This window comes from Streptopelia decaocto, assembly GCF_964273445.1.
Source record: "Streptopelia decaocto genome assembly, chromosome: Z".
NCBI lineage: Eukaryota > Metazoa > Chordata > Aves > Columbiformes > Columbidae > Streptopelia > Streptopelia decaocto.
This window is the reverse complement of record NC_138657.1, coordinates 4,151,822-4,168,827: the sequence shown is the minus strand read 5'-3', so window position 1 is coordinate 4,168,827 and position 17,006 is coordinate 4,151,822. Positions and strand designations below refer to the sequence as shown.

Genomic DNA, 17,006 nt, shown 5'->3' with positions numbered 1-17,006 from the left:
AAAAGAGAAGCATTATAAACCCAAATGTGTTTTTTAAGATTGAACACTAAAAATGTCAAATACAAACAGATCAATGTAAATACCTGTGTTATGTAATGTGTCTTTATAGGAACATAAAACAAATGCCATATTTGGAACAACTGGTTTTAAAATGTTTTCTCTCAGTGCAGCTGACATCTCAGTCATGTGCTGAAATTAACTTGATATTACGACTCTGTTTACAGAACTACGGTATATAGCACAATATATTGTGCACTTGAAGCAGCCAATATATAGATCTGATGTTTGCCTGATAACAGAATCAGGAAAGTTGGACAGTCTTATGGCTTAAAAAAATGTCAAAGCTACGCTGTGTTTTCCTGACAACTACAGAGGATTCTGCCTTGCATGACTCAGCCTTTTCTAGGTCATGATTTTGTTTTGTTTTTAAACAAAGGATGAGTACAGCAAGGCTATAATTTCCAGAAAAGGCAGGGGGAGGACTAGGAAGACTCTTAAATGCTTCTGGCTCTCTTTTGCCACACTTTTTGGACCTGATTCTGTCAACACTAAAGTCAATGGGAGCAAGAGCATAACCTTATTTGGAAAATACCACTATTATCTTTCATCTGCATCTCTCTGCTGCTTTTTGCAGGCCCCAGGAACGATTCTTCATTTGCCTTTTTCAGAAGAGAGTTTCCTTCTCTCACTATGTAGTAACAACAACTGTATATCCGTAAGGTTACTGACCTACCATTCCGCCAAAAATGAGACCTTCCTGTCTCATCCACCTAATTTCACCTCTTGCCCACTCAAAATCTGGGTGGAGAGATGACTTTTTAGTGTAGCTTTGAAGTTTGGTCTGCACAGGCTTAAGAGAGATACAGAAACTGTGATACAGAGGGAAAAGTACAGAATGGGAAATTTTTCATGCAAAAATACCAAGAAAACAAATGCTGGGGGAGACTTTCTGTACTGTGCTTATCTTTTATTCACTGCTCACAAGCTGTGACACACAACCTAGAAATGTCATGAGAAGATGATCTAGTGATAGTGGCAGAGTCCCACGATCTAGATGCCCTGGACCTTCAAATTTCCCTTGTAGTCCCAAAGTGAGTGAAAATCTCAGTATCTCACTTCCCCCCGCTGTCTCCTCCCCCATGTGAAGTGGGGTTTACAGCCCTAAAGGTCATAAATGGATTATGGAACTAAATTTGATAAAGTCTGTGAAGCGGGCATAAAAATGACAATACATGAGAGTGAATGTGTCCTCTAGTTAGAATAATGAAGTGTGTCCAAGCATGACTAACATTAAATCATGTTTTTAATCTGAAAGCACATCGGCAAATTGTTTTTATCAAAACAGCTAATGCATGGAAAAAGAAATCTGTCAAAGGCAATATAAACCCACCATTTCAGGCTCTGGAAAACCCTGAACTGTGAACACTAGGCTTAGGACACAGGAAAAGTATCACAAAGAGCTTGACTTCCATATTTGTGAGGTGCCTTAAGTTACTGGCCTGACCTGGTTTGTTTATTCTCAGGCTCTTTCTTATCATGATCTCCCAAGCTTTTGCAAAAAAGCAATTAAGGTGAAAACTTAGAAGCACCCAGATCATTTTAGAGATTTTGTATTAAAATAATTTCATACTTAATCTTGTTGTTTGTTTCCTTAATAATATCTTCCAATTAGTGAGATAAAACGAGTGAATGAAAAAAAAAAAAGTGTATTTTACACTTAGCAAGCTAAAATAGAAGAACACTGTCAAGAAATTTCCATTTTGTGTCAGTAGGCTTTTTTTTTTTTTTAAATTAACATGGATTTGCTACATATTATGCTCTAATTAATGCTGTGTGTTTCTAGAGGTGGTGAAATTAGAAGTGGCATTTTGAATATACAAAAATGTTTTCTTTCAGAAACTACAGTTCCTTTTAAAGGTTGATCTTTTACAAACTGAATACCGAAAAACTAATGATGTGGAGAAATGATTGACAAAAGAAACTGAAGCAAAAGTATAGTTTCTCTGGGGCTGGTCTCATATAGGAGCTATTTTACCAACAGGAAGTAAAACTGCCTTGTGAAATTTGCTGTATGACACGGATTTGTTCAGAGAGTGAACATGAAGCTGTTTGAAGAATCGGTGCATTTTTATTTAGTTCTGTGATACATGACCTAAGATATTTAACAAAACAGCATCCACCGCGATCTATATGTTTGTTTCTGTAGTTGTGATTTTCAGAGAACAGGAATTCTTAAAAGAAAGAACTCCCATTTTCTACAGAAGACTCAGTATAATTTTCTATTAAAAATTAGGAGAATAATGTACTCATACCAAACTTCACTCTTTAGAAACTTTCTTGTACCTTTATATTATTTCCTTACTGATGTAAAATATTTTGAACAGTGATAAGATTACTTACATTTATATTTTTAGAACATCAAATTATTTTTAAGAACTGCTGCAATCTTCTCTTTACCAGTAGTTTTCTGCTGTTCACGGCATATTATGCCAGCTAGCATTTTGGAGCCATATAATAACCATTCCTCTTTCCAGCCACCAAATTGTTATTCCTTGGTATAATGTGGATTCAGGAATGTAAGACTGTGGACCTTAAACCGATGACACAGAAACCCATCATTTGAAAATCAATGCTGAATGCATGCGTGCGGTTTGAAGTTAAGAAGAGTCTGCATTTAAACCAGCTCTTTAAACTGTATCCTCTTTACTCAGAAAGCTGTGGCCTGCTCGGAGGCAGCTGTCCCACCTTCAGATAAATCCACCAAAGAAAATGGCCTCATTTACATTCAGAGGCAAAAAAAAAAGAAGTATAAGACTTCTAATATACAAATTAAACCTTCCTTCATCCTATACTTTAAAATTACACTTTGCCTGGAGAATTATCAATTTAGATGTGACTGTATGCAGAACGTCACATTCCACTATCCACTTGAAAGAGCAAAAATTATATGTCATGTATGAATGGATTTCCTGATTATAGATTATAAGAAAATGAAAAACAGATGGATTTTAGAGCAAGTTGGCTTTACGTTTTTATTTGGTTAAAAGCCATATTTTTGCTGGAATAGAACATTTTTAAACATTACGGATATAGCTTGTAATGTATAATGAAAATAAAAACAGTAGACGCACAGGTTTTAAAGGGCATATGTCAGAATTTGCAAATTTACAGCATTCTTACTTCAAGTTTTTAAAGAAAATAATTTTTCCTCGTGTTGTTTGTGATATTGACTTGAAAGAGTAAAAATATTTTACATGGAAAATAGCTTGTTTCTAGACAGAACTAGTGGAGCAGCACAGTGAAACGTAGTGCCAGACTTTGTATTTGGACTAATGGCAGAAAATAAAGACAAATGCTTTCTGATCATAGAATGCTCTTCTTGGGCTTGTTCCCACATTCTGCAATTAGGCACAAGTGCCATTGACTTTAGAAGGAATTCTGTCCAAGTACAGACTGCATGAGTAATCCCTGCAACATAACTTTTTAAAAACATCCAGTAAAGTTATTTCATGCACCAGTCAGTGAAGAATTAGTAAAAAAAAAAAGAAAAAAAAAACAACTTGGAAAAGTATGTTTTGAACTATATTACAATTTCATGTACTACTATCTTAAATGGTCACTTTCATATTTTAAGAATTTAAGAGTCCAAGTAGGGCACAAGTTTATTCAGGACAGGACAGAGAGCAAAGTTTACTTCTCTTCTTCCATCTCTCGTTAGTAACACCAGTACCTCACATGCAGTTTTTGTATTACCATGGTTGGATTCTTGATATTCTCAGAGTGAGGGCAACAATTCCATACTGAACATGTAAGCCAGAAATCTTTCAATGTGTAAGGTAGCACAAATGAGGAAATAATAACTTATTTCTGTATTTCTCAGCATTTCTGAACAGCATTGTCATGATTCAAAGTCTTTAAGTCTTGAAAAATTGGATAACTTTTGTATTTTGATTTCTTGAAGTTCTGAACCAGTCATATCCTTAATTGTTTCTTTTTAAAGTGTGATTTCAAAAATACACTGAATGAAAAAACATCTGTGGTAGTCCTAGAAGAATGAAGACCAAGACACACAGTTGTTTGTCCTTTCTTTAATCTCTCTTTCATTTACTCTAATGCTTTTCACCAACCATATGGGTTGAGAATTTACAAGATTTTTAGGAACCTGGGAGGCCTACTTCCCATTAATTTTAGTAAGAAAAGAGCTTTCAAATTTTTGAAGAAGTTTCAATAGATATTAATGCTCATTTCAAGTTTTGAACATGGGTATGCCCTTACTTGTGGAAATTACCATAATTCTTTCCAGAAGAATATGGACATTCCATTTCATGAGTATTCCTGTTTCTTACTGGGCTGTGTTAAATGCACATCCCATACATATGACACCATGACTGACCACCAAGACTATCAAAAAGAATGTTAAATTTAGAATGAATCTATATAAATATGACAGCCAACTATGCTACAATTTACCTCAACTTCAAAATGTATGTACATATAAAAGAACTAATGCAGTAATAGAAATTTCATTAAATTTTCACTCAGTTTTGCACTCTTCACTCAGTTTACTTTCACAATTTCTGAAGGAATGGTAATTGTTCCTAACAGTGATTAAAAGGCAATGAAAGGGTTCCTTTTCTCTCTTATATCTTATGTGTATTTTTTTTTTTTTTTAATGCATGCACACTGTTACAACAGGCTATGGTTTACCACCCAAACAAAATATATGCCAACAATAGAGCACTAATGCCAGGAAGCTGTACTAGAGTTCACCTAAATGTAGTTTTTAAAAGAGATAATTGAACGTTCTTACGTGTTGCATGCTAGTCACAGTACATGACCTCTACTAACTGCAAGCAGTAGAAGAAAACCAATGTGCAGATATGCTCACCCAGGAAAAAGAAAACATTTATGTTAAAGTAGCTGCCTATTCCTGCAATATTACAGTAATGGACCTTCTTTACTGAATTACTGGGAGCCAACTCAGATGGATGTATAAAAAACGTACTGACTTTGTGTGAAAGAATTCTCAAGTGTCTTGTGAAATATCAGCCATGTTTTGGACTGAAATAGGACGAAAGTGCTGTGGTCACACAGACATTTGGAAGAATGGGAAGAGAATGAGAAGAAAACCATCTCAACAACTCTGTTACTGTTTTAGAAATCAACCATTTAGAAAGAATGTAAATAAAAAGGTAGAGATTCCTGCAACAGTATAAACCAAAGTTGATATCCAGGTCTCTCTCTAACTCACTCATTCTTGCCATGCAGGTTGTTAATGAGAAATTCTTCTTTAATTCTAAAGCTATGTAAAGGGCTCTAATGGCACTACAGCTGTCCTGTGCTGTGAAACACAGTATTTTGGAATCCCTGAAATACTGCTAATACTGTCGACAGTTCAGGTGTACATCAGGGCCACCTGCACTGGGACCTCACAAAGTTAAACTTTGCATTCCATTTCATGATTCTGGGTATTAGTGAGATCTCATGTTGGAAACCAGGTAAATCTCTGCTGCTTCCACTGCAGCAGAGGCAAATGGTATCATCAAATTTCCCAAGGAAAACTATGCCTACAATTTGCTCATATTTGTAGTATGCTATGAAGGAAACAACTTCTTTATTCTGTAGCTCATATTTTTTCAGTTTTGCTGTGTCTCTGGGCTGGTTTAAATCCCTAGGCTCAGATCCTACATACTTAGCATGGGTTTCACTGGTAAATCTCATGTTTAGTGTCATTAACAGTCCTCCCAATTCTTCCTGTTGAAATCTTCATGTTGAGTACTGCCAGCTACCTTAATGAACTGTTTACATGGATTAAGTACTCAAAATTATTTCCAACCCTTGGGCTAGTGCCACATAACATTTGGAACGTCCACACAACCCACTCTGTGTGGGGTATTTGAAGGTGCACACAACTATTGCTGTAAAAGGGCATGTGTATCCCACACTGCAGCAACTGAGCTCAGATTTCCTCAGGACACAGACGATGCTTCTCAGGCAGAAGCTGAAAGTAAAGAAGTGGCTCTCCAGCCACTTGACAATGTGGAACACGTTGCAAAACACTTTTCTGGAAATCTAAGGACATGCGAGAAATCTGAGATGCTTTCTCAGCCAAACAGAGCAATAGATGAGTTTATTTAGATGTAGAATGAAAGACCATGAGAACAGAAACCTGACCTGTGTATCACAGACCATTACACTTCATGCAAATATTTTACTGCTGAGTCAAGTGCATAACTAAGTACATGGCAAACTAACCCGATCACCGACACTGCGGTTATGTTTTGTTGCTATAATAAGATTCCTATTTAAATGTTGCTAAAGTAGCTCTTGCACTAATCATTCTCCCACTTTAGTCTAGGAGTTCACACCTTAGTAAGTGTAAAGGTGGCACCTGGCTGTCTGCAGAATTAGCCTGTGGCTGCTCACATAAGGAACTGTGAGCAATGCTTCAAAACATTTATTTTGCAATTTCCCAAGCTGTAGGCAGATATTGCAGCCCATCTCTGGACTCCCTCCTTGCAATGTTTGGAATAGTGGTATATCACATCAACAGTGACGGCCTTTCATAAATTCTTCATGTTCTGAGAGAAGAGGGAATACTGCTCCTTATCCAAGAATTATTGTCCTCATTCCTCCCTTTTTTGCCCAGCGAAGAAACAAAGCAATAGATGACACAAGTCCAGGTCCTGTTTGTGTTTTCTGAATTTTGCAGTACAGTTACTATTGTCAGTATGCTTCTATTCTCACATTGTCGGGTCATAGCATCTTACTATTTGCTTTCATAAGTCTTTAATGGCACCTCATTTCAGGAACCTCAGAGCATATAGTTTTAATGCAGAAACACTATATTTCCTATATACTTACTTCTGATTGTATCGATTAATTTATCTCCACTTCCACAACACTATTTTGTTCTAATGTGGTTATTTATCAATAGCCATGCTCATCTCAAACCCCATGTATTTCAAGTTATCTTGTCTTGAAGCTTCACCTAATCAGCAGAGTACTTAAGTTGTAATTATCAAGAAAAAACACTTAAGAAAATTACACAACAATCTTCGGTTTTGTGCTTTATAAATATTACGTGTGCATAGTTCAAACACGTGGGCACCACACAATGAGCACCAGAAATATATTCCTGTGTGTTTTATGTTTTTAAGGTCCAAACAAAATGTCAGGGATCAGACAGTCACCTAGAAGTGGCTCATGGTGGAGAAACAGCTGCTGCTGCAGCTGCTACCATGAGGAGCAGGCACAGCACAATGTCCCCTACCATGAGTAGTGCTCCCTCCTCACTCGCTGCTCACAGTTGCAAAGATCAGTCCATGCTCTGGACTTGGCTGATCTCTTCCGATTACAAGTTAATTCTTATTATAGTAAAGCAATTTAATGCATTTTAGTAACATATATCTTCCTTCATCCTGAATGCTAGCTGAAAAGATTCTCCATTCTAGTCCTGTTTATGCGATCAGTAGAAGAAAGGAGAAAATAAACAACAAACACTCAGGTGAGAGGGAAAACTACATTACTGAAAAATATAATATTTTCTGAAGATACAGAGGAGAAAGATATGAGGGAAGAGCAGAGGACTTTTATGTCCTCTTGACTGCCTGAGTGAGAGCCTTTAGCAAACCATCTACTTTTAACAAATTATTTGTTGATGAGAAATCATTTCCTTTTTTGGGTGTTTGATAACAGTCATCACTTTGGGGTAAAATGCTTTGTTAATGAAAAATATTTCAAGACAAACTAATTCCAGTTATAAACTGAACATATTTTTTCAAAATGTACTTTCTTGCTTCAGAAAGAAGTTTTAGAAAAAAAAACCTGTTAATATTTTCTTTTTTAATAAACATGTAGCTAAAGTTGAATTGTTGATTTTTGTTAAATGCACAACTATTAAAAAATGAAGAATGCATAATTTAAAATTCAATGTCAGGAAAATTTCAGGACCACATATATTAAACACAGACACATTAACTTACCAATGTTATCAGAACAGATATACACACAAAAGGAAAGTGCTTTGCACATAGGTAATACTACTTAGATTTGTTTTGAAATTTAAGCAGATGCAAATAAAAGATCAGTAACTAATCCAACCCTGTCTCCTCTTGCTTTTATTTCTGAGAGATGGTTCCAGCAGTTAACCAAAGGAAAAATCAGCTTGCAAGAGATCTGGAAAACAAATGGATTCTGTGGATTGAATATCTTAATTTGGGAATCATGTTAAAAGTTAAAGAGCAAGGGTCACATTAACTTAATATGCCAGAAGCTTCCATGTGTGGCTGCAGTCCCAGCCTCAAGAGGTTAAAAGCATTTTTCTTTTCTTTTTTTCCTCAGAGTGAAGTCATTTCTGCATTCCAGATCCAGGAGACATCAACTGTTTCTTTCAGGACTCAGGACAAGCATGAAATCCAGATGTTTGATAATTTGCAATGCCTTTTTGTATTTTCTGAATTTGAACAAGGATATGGATTACAGCGTGCAACAGTAGACAGTGTGGTGTCTTAATGAGCAAGAATGCACAGACTACAAAAACACTGAAATCCCTGTCTCACTGAGGCAAAGCATAAAATTCCCCCAGACTTCAGCAGGAAAAGGATTTCATCTGAAGACTCCAAGTTATTCTTGAGAAACATTTGAAAATGCTTGTCATAAATGAAAAGAAGTCAATCACGCCTGTCTTTAAAATCCCACTTACAAAGAACCACAGTTTGTGTGAGTCATTTAATTGTTCATTACATGTGAACTTAGGGCTTTCTCCCTTTCAATCCTTTCAAACTGTCTTCTTATAAATACAAATATTGAGACACTGTTGATTAGAGAAATGATGAGACGCAGAATAACTAAATAAATTACTAAGTCAACACTTAACACAACCGATGGAAACCTAATAAAGACCAAATTTTCACAGATTTTCACTGAGATCGACTCAGATCTGTTGCTTAAGGCAGAAAGCGGACTCAATTTTGGAAAGGCCTGTGTTGATGGTCTACGCAGAAATGATAGAGTATTTTCTTCATGCGATGTGCTAGAGTTGTCAAAGAAGTTCTAGTGTTCTTGCTTTATCAAAAATCTCCTACTGTAGCTACTTTCCTTAAAACACCAAAAAAAGAAAAAAGAAGTATATATCCTCCTTATATGGAGGAAAGTTTACAAAAAGAAAAACTAACAGCGTAACAGGAGTGGAAAAGAGAAAAGGAGACCTGTTGTGTTTTGCATTTCTTATCCCCCTCCATGGTTTTAAGCCGACCTGCCAATTTATGATCTCTTATTGTTTGGATTTGGCACTGTTGCATCACCAACTCTGTTATGAATGACTGCAATTTCTTTTTTTTTCTTTGGAGTGTAAATTTCCTTGGACAGGAACTATTGTTTACTCTGCTTTTGTACCATGTCTTGCCCAATCTTTGGATCAGAGGTCTGTGGGTGATTGCGCTCATCGAGTAACAGGGGAAGGACATGGACTCATCCTGCTCCCCCCCGGCAAGCCCAGTCCTAACAGGTTGCCCATAAACTGTAATTTGTGAGTCATTGTTCTAAGCTCACTTGTTTATTTAACATATTCCACCCCTGTAGCCTAAGAATTACTTTCTTTTGACTATGCCAAGCATTTCAGGGCAAAGTGAAGAATATTCATGTGAACTTTTTTTTTTTTTTCATTAGTTTGCTTACTTATATATTTAGAGTTTCAAGAGACAATATAACCAGGTACCTTTGAAATGCTTGCTTATTTTTTGTACTGTTTGTAGGTTTATTTGGGCAGATTGCCTTTTTTTTTTTTGTAGTAAACTACTTTTTTTGAGAAGATTGAATCCAGATTGCCTCTATCCTAAGGGTTTATAAATTAAAACAAACAAAAAAAAAGAACCTATTTTATATATATTCCCATGTGGCTTGAAATACTGGTAGAATATATAATACATTCACCCACAGTCCGTACATAACCATGAAAAGAAAAAGGAGCAGGAAAGCACTGGCAAATTATGATATGGGCCGGCAGATCCAGAACCTGAGCCCTCAGAAGATGAGAAGGCAACTGTTAGCTTGTGGTTAATTTCTAGAAGGAAATGACTAGCTGCTGATTTATAGGTAAATACAGGATTCAGTTATTAAAAAGACATGAGATGAATTTTTCAAGACATACTACTGATCTTTTCGGCTTTTAATGATTTTAAAGAACAGGTTTAAAAGTAGATTGAGGATGTTTGTTTTAAAGACAACAAGTGCTTAGCTCCTCTGACAGCATTTTTAGATTCCCAAGTACTTTTTAATAACTTGCTCCTTTAGTTTAATATTAATGTCAAGATGGAGGCAGTACAAAAGTCAAACAGTGAAATAAATTACAAGAAGTGAATAAACAATTAAAGTAAGTATATTTTTTGTTATAACCAGCTTGGATTTAAAACTTGAGAATGAATTTTTCTTTCAATTTTATTATTTATAATGGTTTTAAGTGTAAAGAAATTATGTTGATTGAGATTGGCTTATTCCATTCAAAAGAAAACTTCATTATAAAACGCAAAATACCATACCATATAAAAATGAGAAGTATAACTCGATCTAAAAATGCAACTCAATTTGAAAATCAAAAATTTTAAATTTCAGATGCAAAGAAAGACATTCCCTGATACTGTTTTATTTTGGTTTTAAAACTATCAAAGTATTTTTAAAGTTTTAATCTTTTATAGGGTATGCAACTTAAATATTGAGCCACAGAATAAAACTTGAGATCAGATAGTTTACAGTACTAAAGCTTTGCAGACTTTTTTTATTTCTGGTCAACTTAGTGTTAAGTGGTTTTGTTATAGGCTATGGTCCCTAAAAAAGAAAAGAACTTTTTGTAGTCTATTATGCAAACAGGTAACATGTCACTTACTCTGGGTAATTCAGATTAAGTGACATTTGGGTGATTTGGGTCCAAAAAGTTCTTGCACTGTCCTTCAATCAAAAACCTCTGATTTGTGAGAATAGTGTAAAAGACGTGGCTCTATTTATAATTAGTAAATGTACTAAAAGTGAAGTTCACTTCGATTTTGTTTGCAGTTGTTACTGTCACATAATAGAAACTCTTCAATCAGTGTTTGGCTAAGAACAAATTTATTCTAACAAACCTGAGATAATTGTGGTTTAACTTAAAACCACCACTAATGTTATTTCATTGTTCAGGATAATAAACAAGTAGTCAGCTTTTTAAAGTTCTATTTATATCTTGGGTTGACTCCCAAGGTAAATTGTGGATGATTTCAGGGTTATTGCTTGAAATAACCCAAACCAACAAAATGACAGACTTCTCAAAACACAGGCTTAACTAATCTTTTTCCATTTCTGATATTGCAGTTATAATGTAATTTGTTATAACACAATTTGTTAAAGTAGTGTAGAAACTGAGACCTGGTGTTAGCAATCAAAAGTAGTTTCATTTTATAATGGCAGAAATGAAACTCTTTAGACAACTCTTATTGGACTACGGTATTTTGAATATATGCTATTTTTGGACACTGCAGAAAAATGCAAATTCATAATGTTCTAATTTGGCCAGAAATATGAATCCCAACAGATTAAACCACATGATCATGCTACCAGCTTCTAAGATGCCAAATAGAAAAAAAAACACAGGGGTCTCTGTTTCTTGTGAAGAATGATGAACAAAGAGAACTTTTGAAGTTTATTCTTCTGCACCCAAAAGAAAGAAGACTCTTCAAAATAGTGCCATTGTGGAATGATGCAACTAAGACAGAGGATTCAACCTTATAGTGACCTTTTCATCTTCCTCCAGCCCTGTATCAAATTCTTCCTACTGCTCTGCATTTAAGAGATTTAGGAAACACTTCTTTAATGGTGTTTAAAGCTCTTATTGCCAGATAAAGAACAAAGACTATTTGTGTGATTAAATATTTATGATGCATTCCTAGCAATGCCCCTAATATATAAGCCCCTCAAATCAATTTCCTACTCCAAAGTTGTATTGCTTGAGAGCTTAATGCATAACACTGCACCCAGGAAATACAAATTCTTAATTTGTGAGTAAATAATCAAGCTGTTCCTCATCTTACGCTTATATATGCTTTTAATATATTTCCAAGAAAAAAGAAATGTATTTAGAAAGTATAAATCTTCAACTGGCATATTGATATACAGGTTTTATTAAGAACAAGGATTATTTATCCCAGTGCATGTTTAGAGGAACCTTTATTTTAGGATGTGTGCCTTTTAAAAGAAAACATTGCCTTCTTTGCTAATTGCTTTCTGGCGCCTTTTTAAAGGAACGGGAAAAACAGTAAGGAGGCAATGATATTTCTTAATAAGCCAGTAGAGGGAGTCCCTTAATAGGACAATCAATTTCCTATCCGAATCCCTCTGCCACAATTCCTGAAGTTTCTACTACATAAGAGGTTAAAGTGAGAAAAAATGCGAATATTGCCAGAATTAATCTTTCTTTAGCTGTGTTTCACAGGCTAACAAAAGATAATTAACGAAACTGTAATTTTCTATCATGCTTGCCTTTTTTCTTTTTTATTTTTTTTTTTGAGAACAAAGGAGACTAATAGCTGAGTTCCGTGTTCTGCTTTCTCTACTGCTAAACTAATACAAAATGACCCCTCAAAGCTTTAGCATGTGTTTAAAGTGCCTTTCTGATACAAAACCGTGCAGTTCCAATTTTACTGAAAATGCATCACACAAACATCTGTGACCCATCTATGTGTGAAGACAAAAGGGGGGTGGTCGAATGCAGGCTGAGAAGAGCCAAGAAAGAAAATATCACTATATCCAGAATTTCTTTATAAGCAATTTTACGAGACAACATCAGAATCGGCAAATATATCAGCTTTGGTTTATAGCGCACAAAATGGATCTTACAGCTATTTTTCCCTACAGTTCTGAGAGCAGTTAACCCAGTGAAATTGGACGTGCTCCATGTTTTACCACTCGGCTTATTTTCTTCGAACATATGTGTTTGTTTCTCAAACTGAAACAGCAATCTTGCCATTGTCTTTTGTAATCCGTGTTTGTAATAATGCAACACTGCTGACATTGCTAACAAAACACCGGGTTCGCAGAGCAAAGGGGACAACTCTGACAACATCGCTTTGATAACACAGACCTCAGCAAGTACGATCCTCAGCAGTTCAGTGGGAGCAGGTCTAAAGGGGCTAATCTTTTTCTCTGCATGGGTATTTTGAAAATCCTTTCCCTGTTGTGTACCAAAGCACTTAAGTAAATACATAAAACCAAGCTTAAGTTAATTACTGATTATTTAAGTAAATGCTAACAGATTTTGCTGACTGGCAATGGTCTTAAAGCAAAGGCTTGAAATCAAATTCATGCTCAGTAGATTGAAGTCTAAGGAAAGACTCAATATCGAAATCTTTAGTGAAGCTTGAATTCGGTAAATGAAACTGCAATTCCACTAAAGTCAATGGAAAAACTCCATGTGACTTAAAAAGGACCACGGTTTCTGACACTGACCTCAGCAGCGGTTTTGTATGAACAGGGCTATGCAATGGACCCAAAAGGTTTTTATGGAAAGGCTAACGAGAAGGAAAACAGACATTTATATCTGTGGAATTTGTTGAGGTGCAAGATTTTCTACATTGCTGAAAACAAACCTCTTCCTACCAATAAAAGCACAAATATCAACTCCCCACCCCCCAGCTGGGGGAAATAAACCGATGCCGATCACTTTCTAATATCCCACCTCCAGCATGGAGCTATTTTAGGACTCAGCCTTTGAAGGAAATCCTTTGTTCACTTACAAAAATAAATATAAATACTTTTCTCTTTACCTGCACTGGTGCCTGCACCGGTTGTGAGGTCCCCACCCATCAGGCCACCTAGGGGGTTGAAATGAAATACTGAAAATGAACACAATAAATTATAACAGGCAAACATTCAAAACTTTTTTCTCTGACTTCAAATGGCCTGCTCCAGTACCCACCACTCTTTTCCTCCAACTTCAACAGGCATCGGATCAGGCCCATAATCATAAAATTCTAATGTTTAATGTTACCTGTATGACGTATTTGCCTTTCAATGACAAACAAAATAGGTAGTATGCAACATTTCATTATTTTATTTCCATGCTTCCACAGCACATGAAAAATATATTGTATTTAAAAGTTATATACTAGTCTTTCATTTGAAAACTATCTTTAGTCCAGTTTTAGTCAGGAAAGCAAAGGCTTTCACATAGAACTGGGAGGAAGAGATGGAAAGTTCCTGCATTGGAGTGTAACTCAGAAGCTATAACATATATTTACATAGCCTTTCATTTTAATTTCCTCAGCTTTTCATAGACATCCCCTCTGAGGATTTTTAAAACTTCTCCTTGCACTTGGGAACCTCAAATGCTTCTTTGAACCCAGTACACTTAAGGATCTTGATGTTGCTTCAGCCAGACAGATTGAATGAACTTAATCCCCGTTTATCCTATTGAGAGGTGAGCCCTCATCATCACCCAGCAAAGCACAGCCTCTTGCTACACAAGGCACTCAAGTGCACAGCTTAACTAACATTTGCCCATCAAGGAACCTGTGAATGCATAAATAATAATAAATTCTGTGTTTAGCATCTAGACTGATGACTTTCAGTAACGAGTGTCCTATTTTAATTGCTTCAACTTGTTTGTGTTTTCTCCTCCCCTGCCCCCATAAGCTTTATGGTATAGTGAGCTCTTGCATGAATTAAGTAGACAAGCTGCCTTTTTATGAAACAGCAAATTGTCTGCCCTTTTATCCTTGATTGATTTCCTTAGTCAATATTCAGCTTTTTCTAGAACTTTTTTTTTTTTTTTAAATTTTCTAAATTGGGAATAGAACCCCCTTTGACTCTTCTTTGGATTTTTTTTTTTCCAACACAGCAATTTTGGACAAACTGTTATGACTGGTAAAAACAGAGTTCTTGTTTCTCAGAGTAAAATTTAAAGTGACCTAAGGCACGCAAGCAGCTGATAAAAGGGAGTTTAAAGAGAGGGGATGGAACAGAGCCTACCTGTGTTACCTGCACTCGGAGGCCGATGTGTCACGCCAGGAGACATGCTATTTCTTTGCAAAGAAGGATGAGCCAGCGGCAAAAGGTTGGGGTTTCCCAGCGAGCTGACGGGGTTGCTGTACACCAAACTGTTGTGGTTGGACACTGGGATAGAAACTGGCATCTCAAAGTTTGGTGGTGGAACAGCCTGTACAAGCAAAAAAGGGAAACAAAGACGAGAATAGTACAGAAGCACAACAGCCTTCAAGTACAGTTGCTCTATATTTAGTTCAAATATTTTGTAGTTGGTGGTTAAAACATTTATACTCGACCCCCTCCCCCAAGAGTCAAGAGAAGAGTTTTCAAAAGTGTTACCAAGGATTTTAAATATGTTTTTTCAAGTCATGATTCCATCTTCCTTTAATGCAGCTTGCACTTTTACTTTGTAAGATCTGGACAGACTGTTTCACTTGTTTTTTGTTTTGTTTTGTTTTGTTTAAAATAAAACCCTGTTTCATGAGGCTTAATTTTATTTTTCCTTCATTTGATAGTTGTAATTGTTCATTTGTGATATCTCAATCTAGTGTCACAGATGACTGCAAGATCAAAGGTACATTACTATGATGACTTCATTGCATGGAGAAAAATTAGAAGGTGTGGAATGCAAAAGGGAAAGCTTTAATTTCAGCTTGTATTGCTTTAGCAACCAAAATGATCCCAAATCACTTTAAAGGCACCAACGCAGTAAATTACTTTTAAAAAAGTTTCTATCTTACCTTGGAGGATCTTAAGAGAAATTAAGTTCTACTCAGGGCCAGGTAGCAAATACAAGAACTTTAGATGTAGAGTAGTCTTTGGGTTCTTTGAGGGTTTTTTGCCTTTTTTTTGTTTGTTTTTGGTGGGGTGATATTGGTTGATGGCACCTTTTCAAAATACTGTTTCCATACTTTAAGGCAGGGTCCGCTCCTGAGCCACTTTCCTTTGCAAGATTCCCATTCAAAACAGAACCAAATTATGGACCACGCTGACAGAGGGTGTGAGGACACGCAGCACCTGATTCTTATTAAGCTCTTAGAAAGCCCAGCTCGAGATTTCTTTGTTGGTTGATGGGTTATTGGCTGGGGTTTTCTTGGGTGCCAGTTGCCTGAATTTCTCTAAAATTATGACTCTGGTGGCATTCAAACACATTAGAACTTGGTATTTATCTGTTTAAAAATAATTAATTTCTTATCTTTGTGAATGTAAAGAAAACTTTTTCAGAGTGGCCTGACAGCATTTTAAATATTCAAATACCTGAATGCAAGCAAAGTACCCCTTAATTTGCCATTTCAAAATCTCATGAGCTTCATGAGTCCAAACACATCAAAAATTCCTTAAACCAGCCTTGTAACATCTTCAGAGGGAGGAAATAGTGGATTTTAATTTTGTATTTGGCAGCTGATAGTGCTGCTAAGTCTTCAAGGACCTAGAGGGAGAATGTTGAGAGCCGGACACATAATCTGCTGTGTCAGGCAACAGAGGTGCCCTGACCTTGTGCCACCCACGTGTCTCTTCTCTGGCTGTCCAGAAATGTTGGCTGTGCCCTGTGTATTACAGCGTTAGCCATCAAATTACAGTTATCCCTTAATTTTTTTTTCCCTTTCTAGAGGCAGACAGAATTTTGCCCTCAATACAGAGGAGCCATTTTTGCCTAACCACTGAAACAAAACAGCAAGATTTTGATCCAGGGGATGATGTGACGGATATATTACACAAATGCCTCGGGGACTTATTTCAAGGTGTCGATTTAGCTTTGAAATCCATGACGTAGCCCGTGGCCTGGGTTTGTGAGAGATGGCCATAGCAGAACACCTGAGATCAAGCCGGGCACCGGAGCAGAAGGACCTGCTGGCATCGCTCCCCAGCCGGGGCCGCACGCTGGGACCCGCTTCCCTTCTCCGAGGAGATGAAGTGCACCCCAATGGCCGTGTTTTCCCCAGATTTGATGGGTTTCAGTAGAGGTGGGGAGGGGAGGAGAGTTGTCTGGGCAATCT

The 17,006-nt window shown here is 36.5% G+C and overlaps 1 protein-coding gene across 8 annotated transcripts in view; it reads right to left on the bottom strand.

Annotated features, from left to right (window-relative positions):
• MEF2C (myocyte enhancer factor 2C) overlaps positions 1–17,006 on the bottom strand; it is a 139,472-nt gene that overhangs the window by 15,557 nt on the left and 106,909 nt on the right. For 7 of the 8 annotated variants that reach the window (XM_082075320.1, XM_082075319.1, XM_082075325.1 and 4 more), the window contains 2 exons: positions 14,995–15,181; positions 13,791–13,838 (listed from right to left, as the gene is read on the bottom strand). In XM_082075320.1, the coding sequence (XP_081931446.1) occupies positions 13,791–13,838; positions 14,995–15,181 (235 nt within the window). The remainder of the gene's footprint in view (positions 1–13,790; positions 13,839–14,994; positions 15,182–17,006) is intronic. The other variant, XM_082075322.1, reaches the window with a different exon arrangement.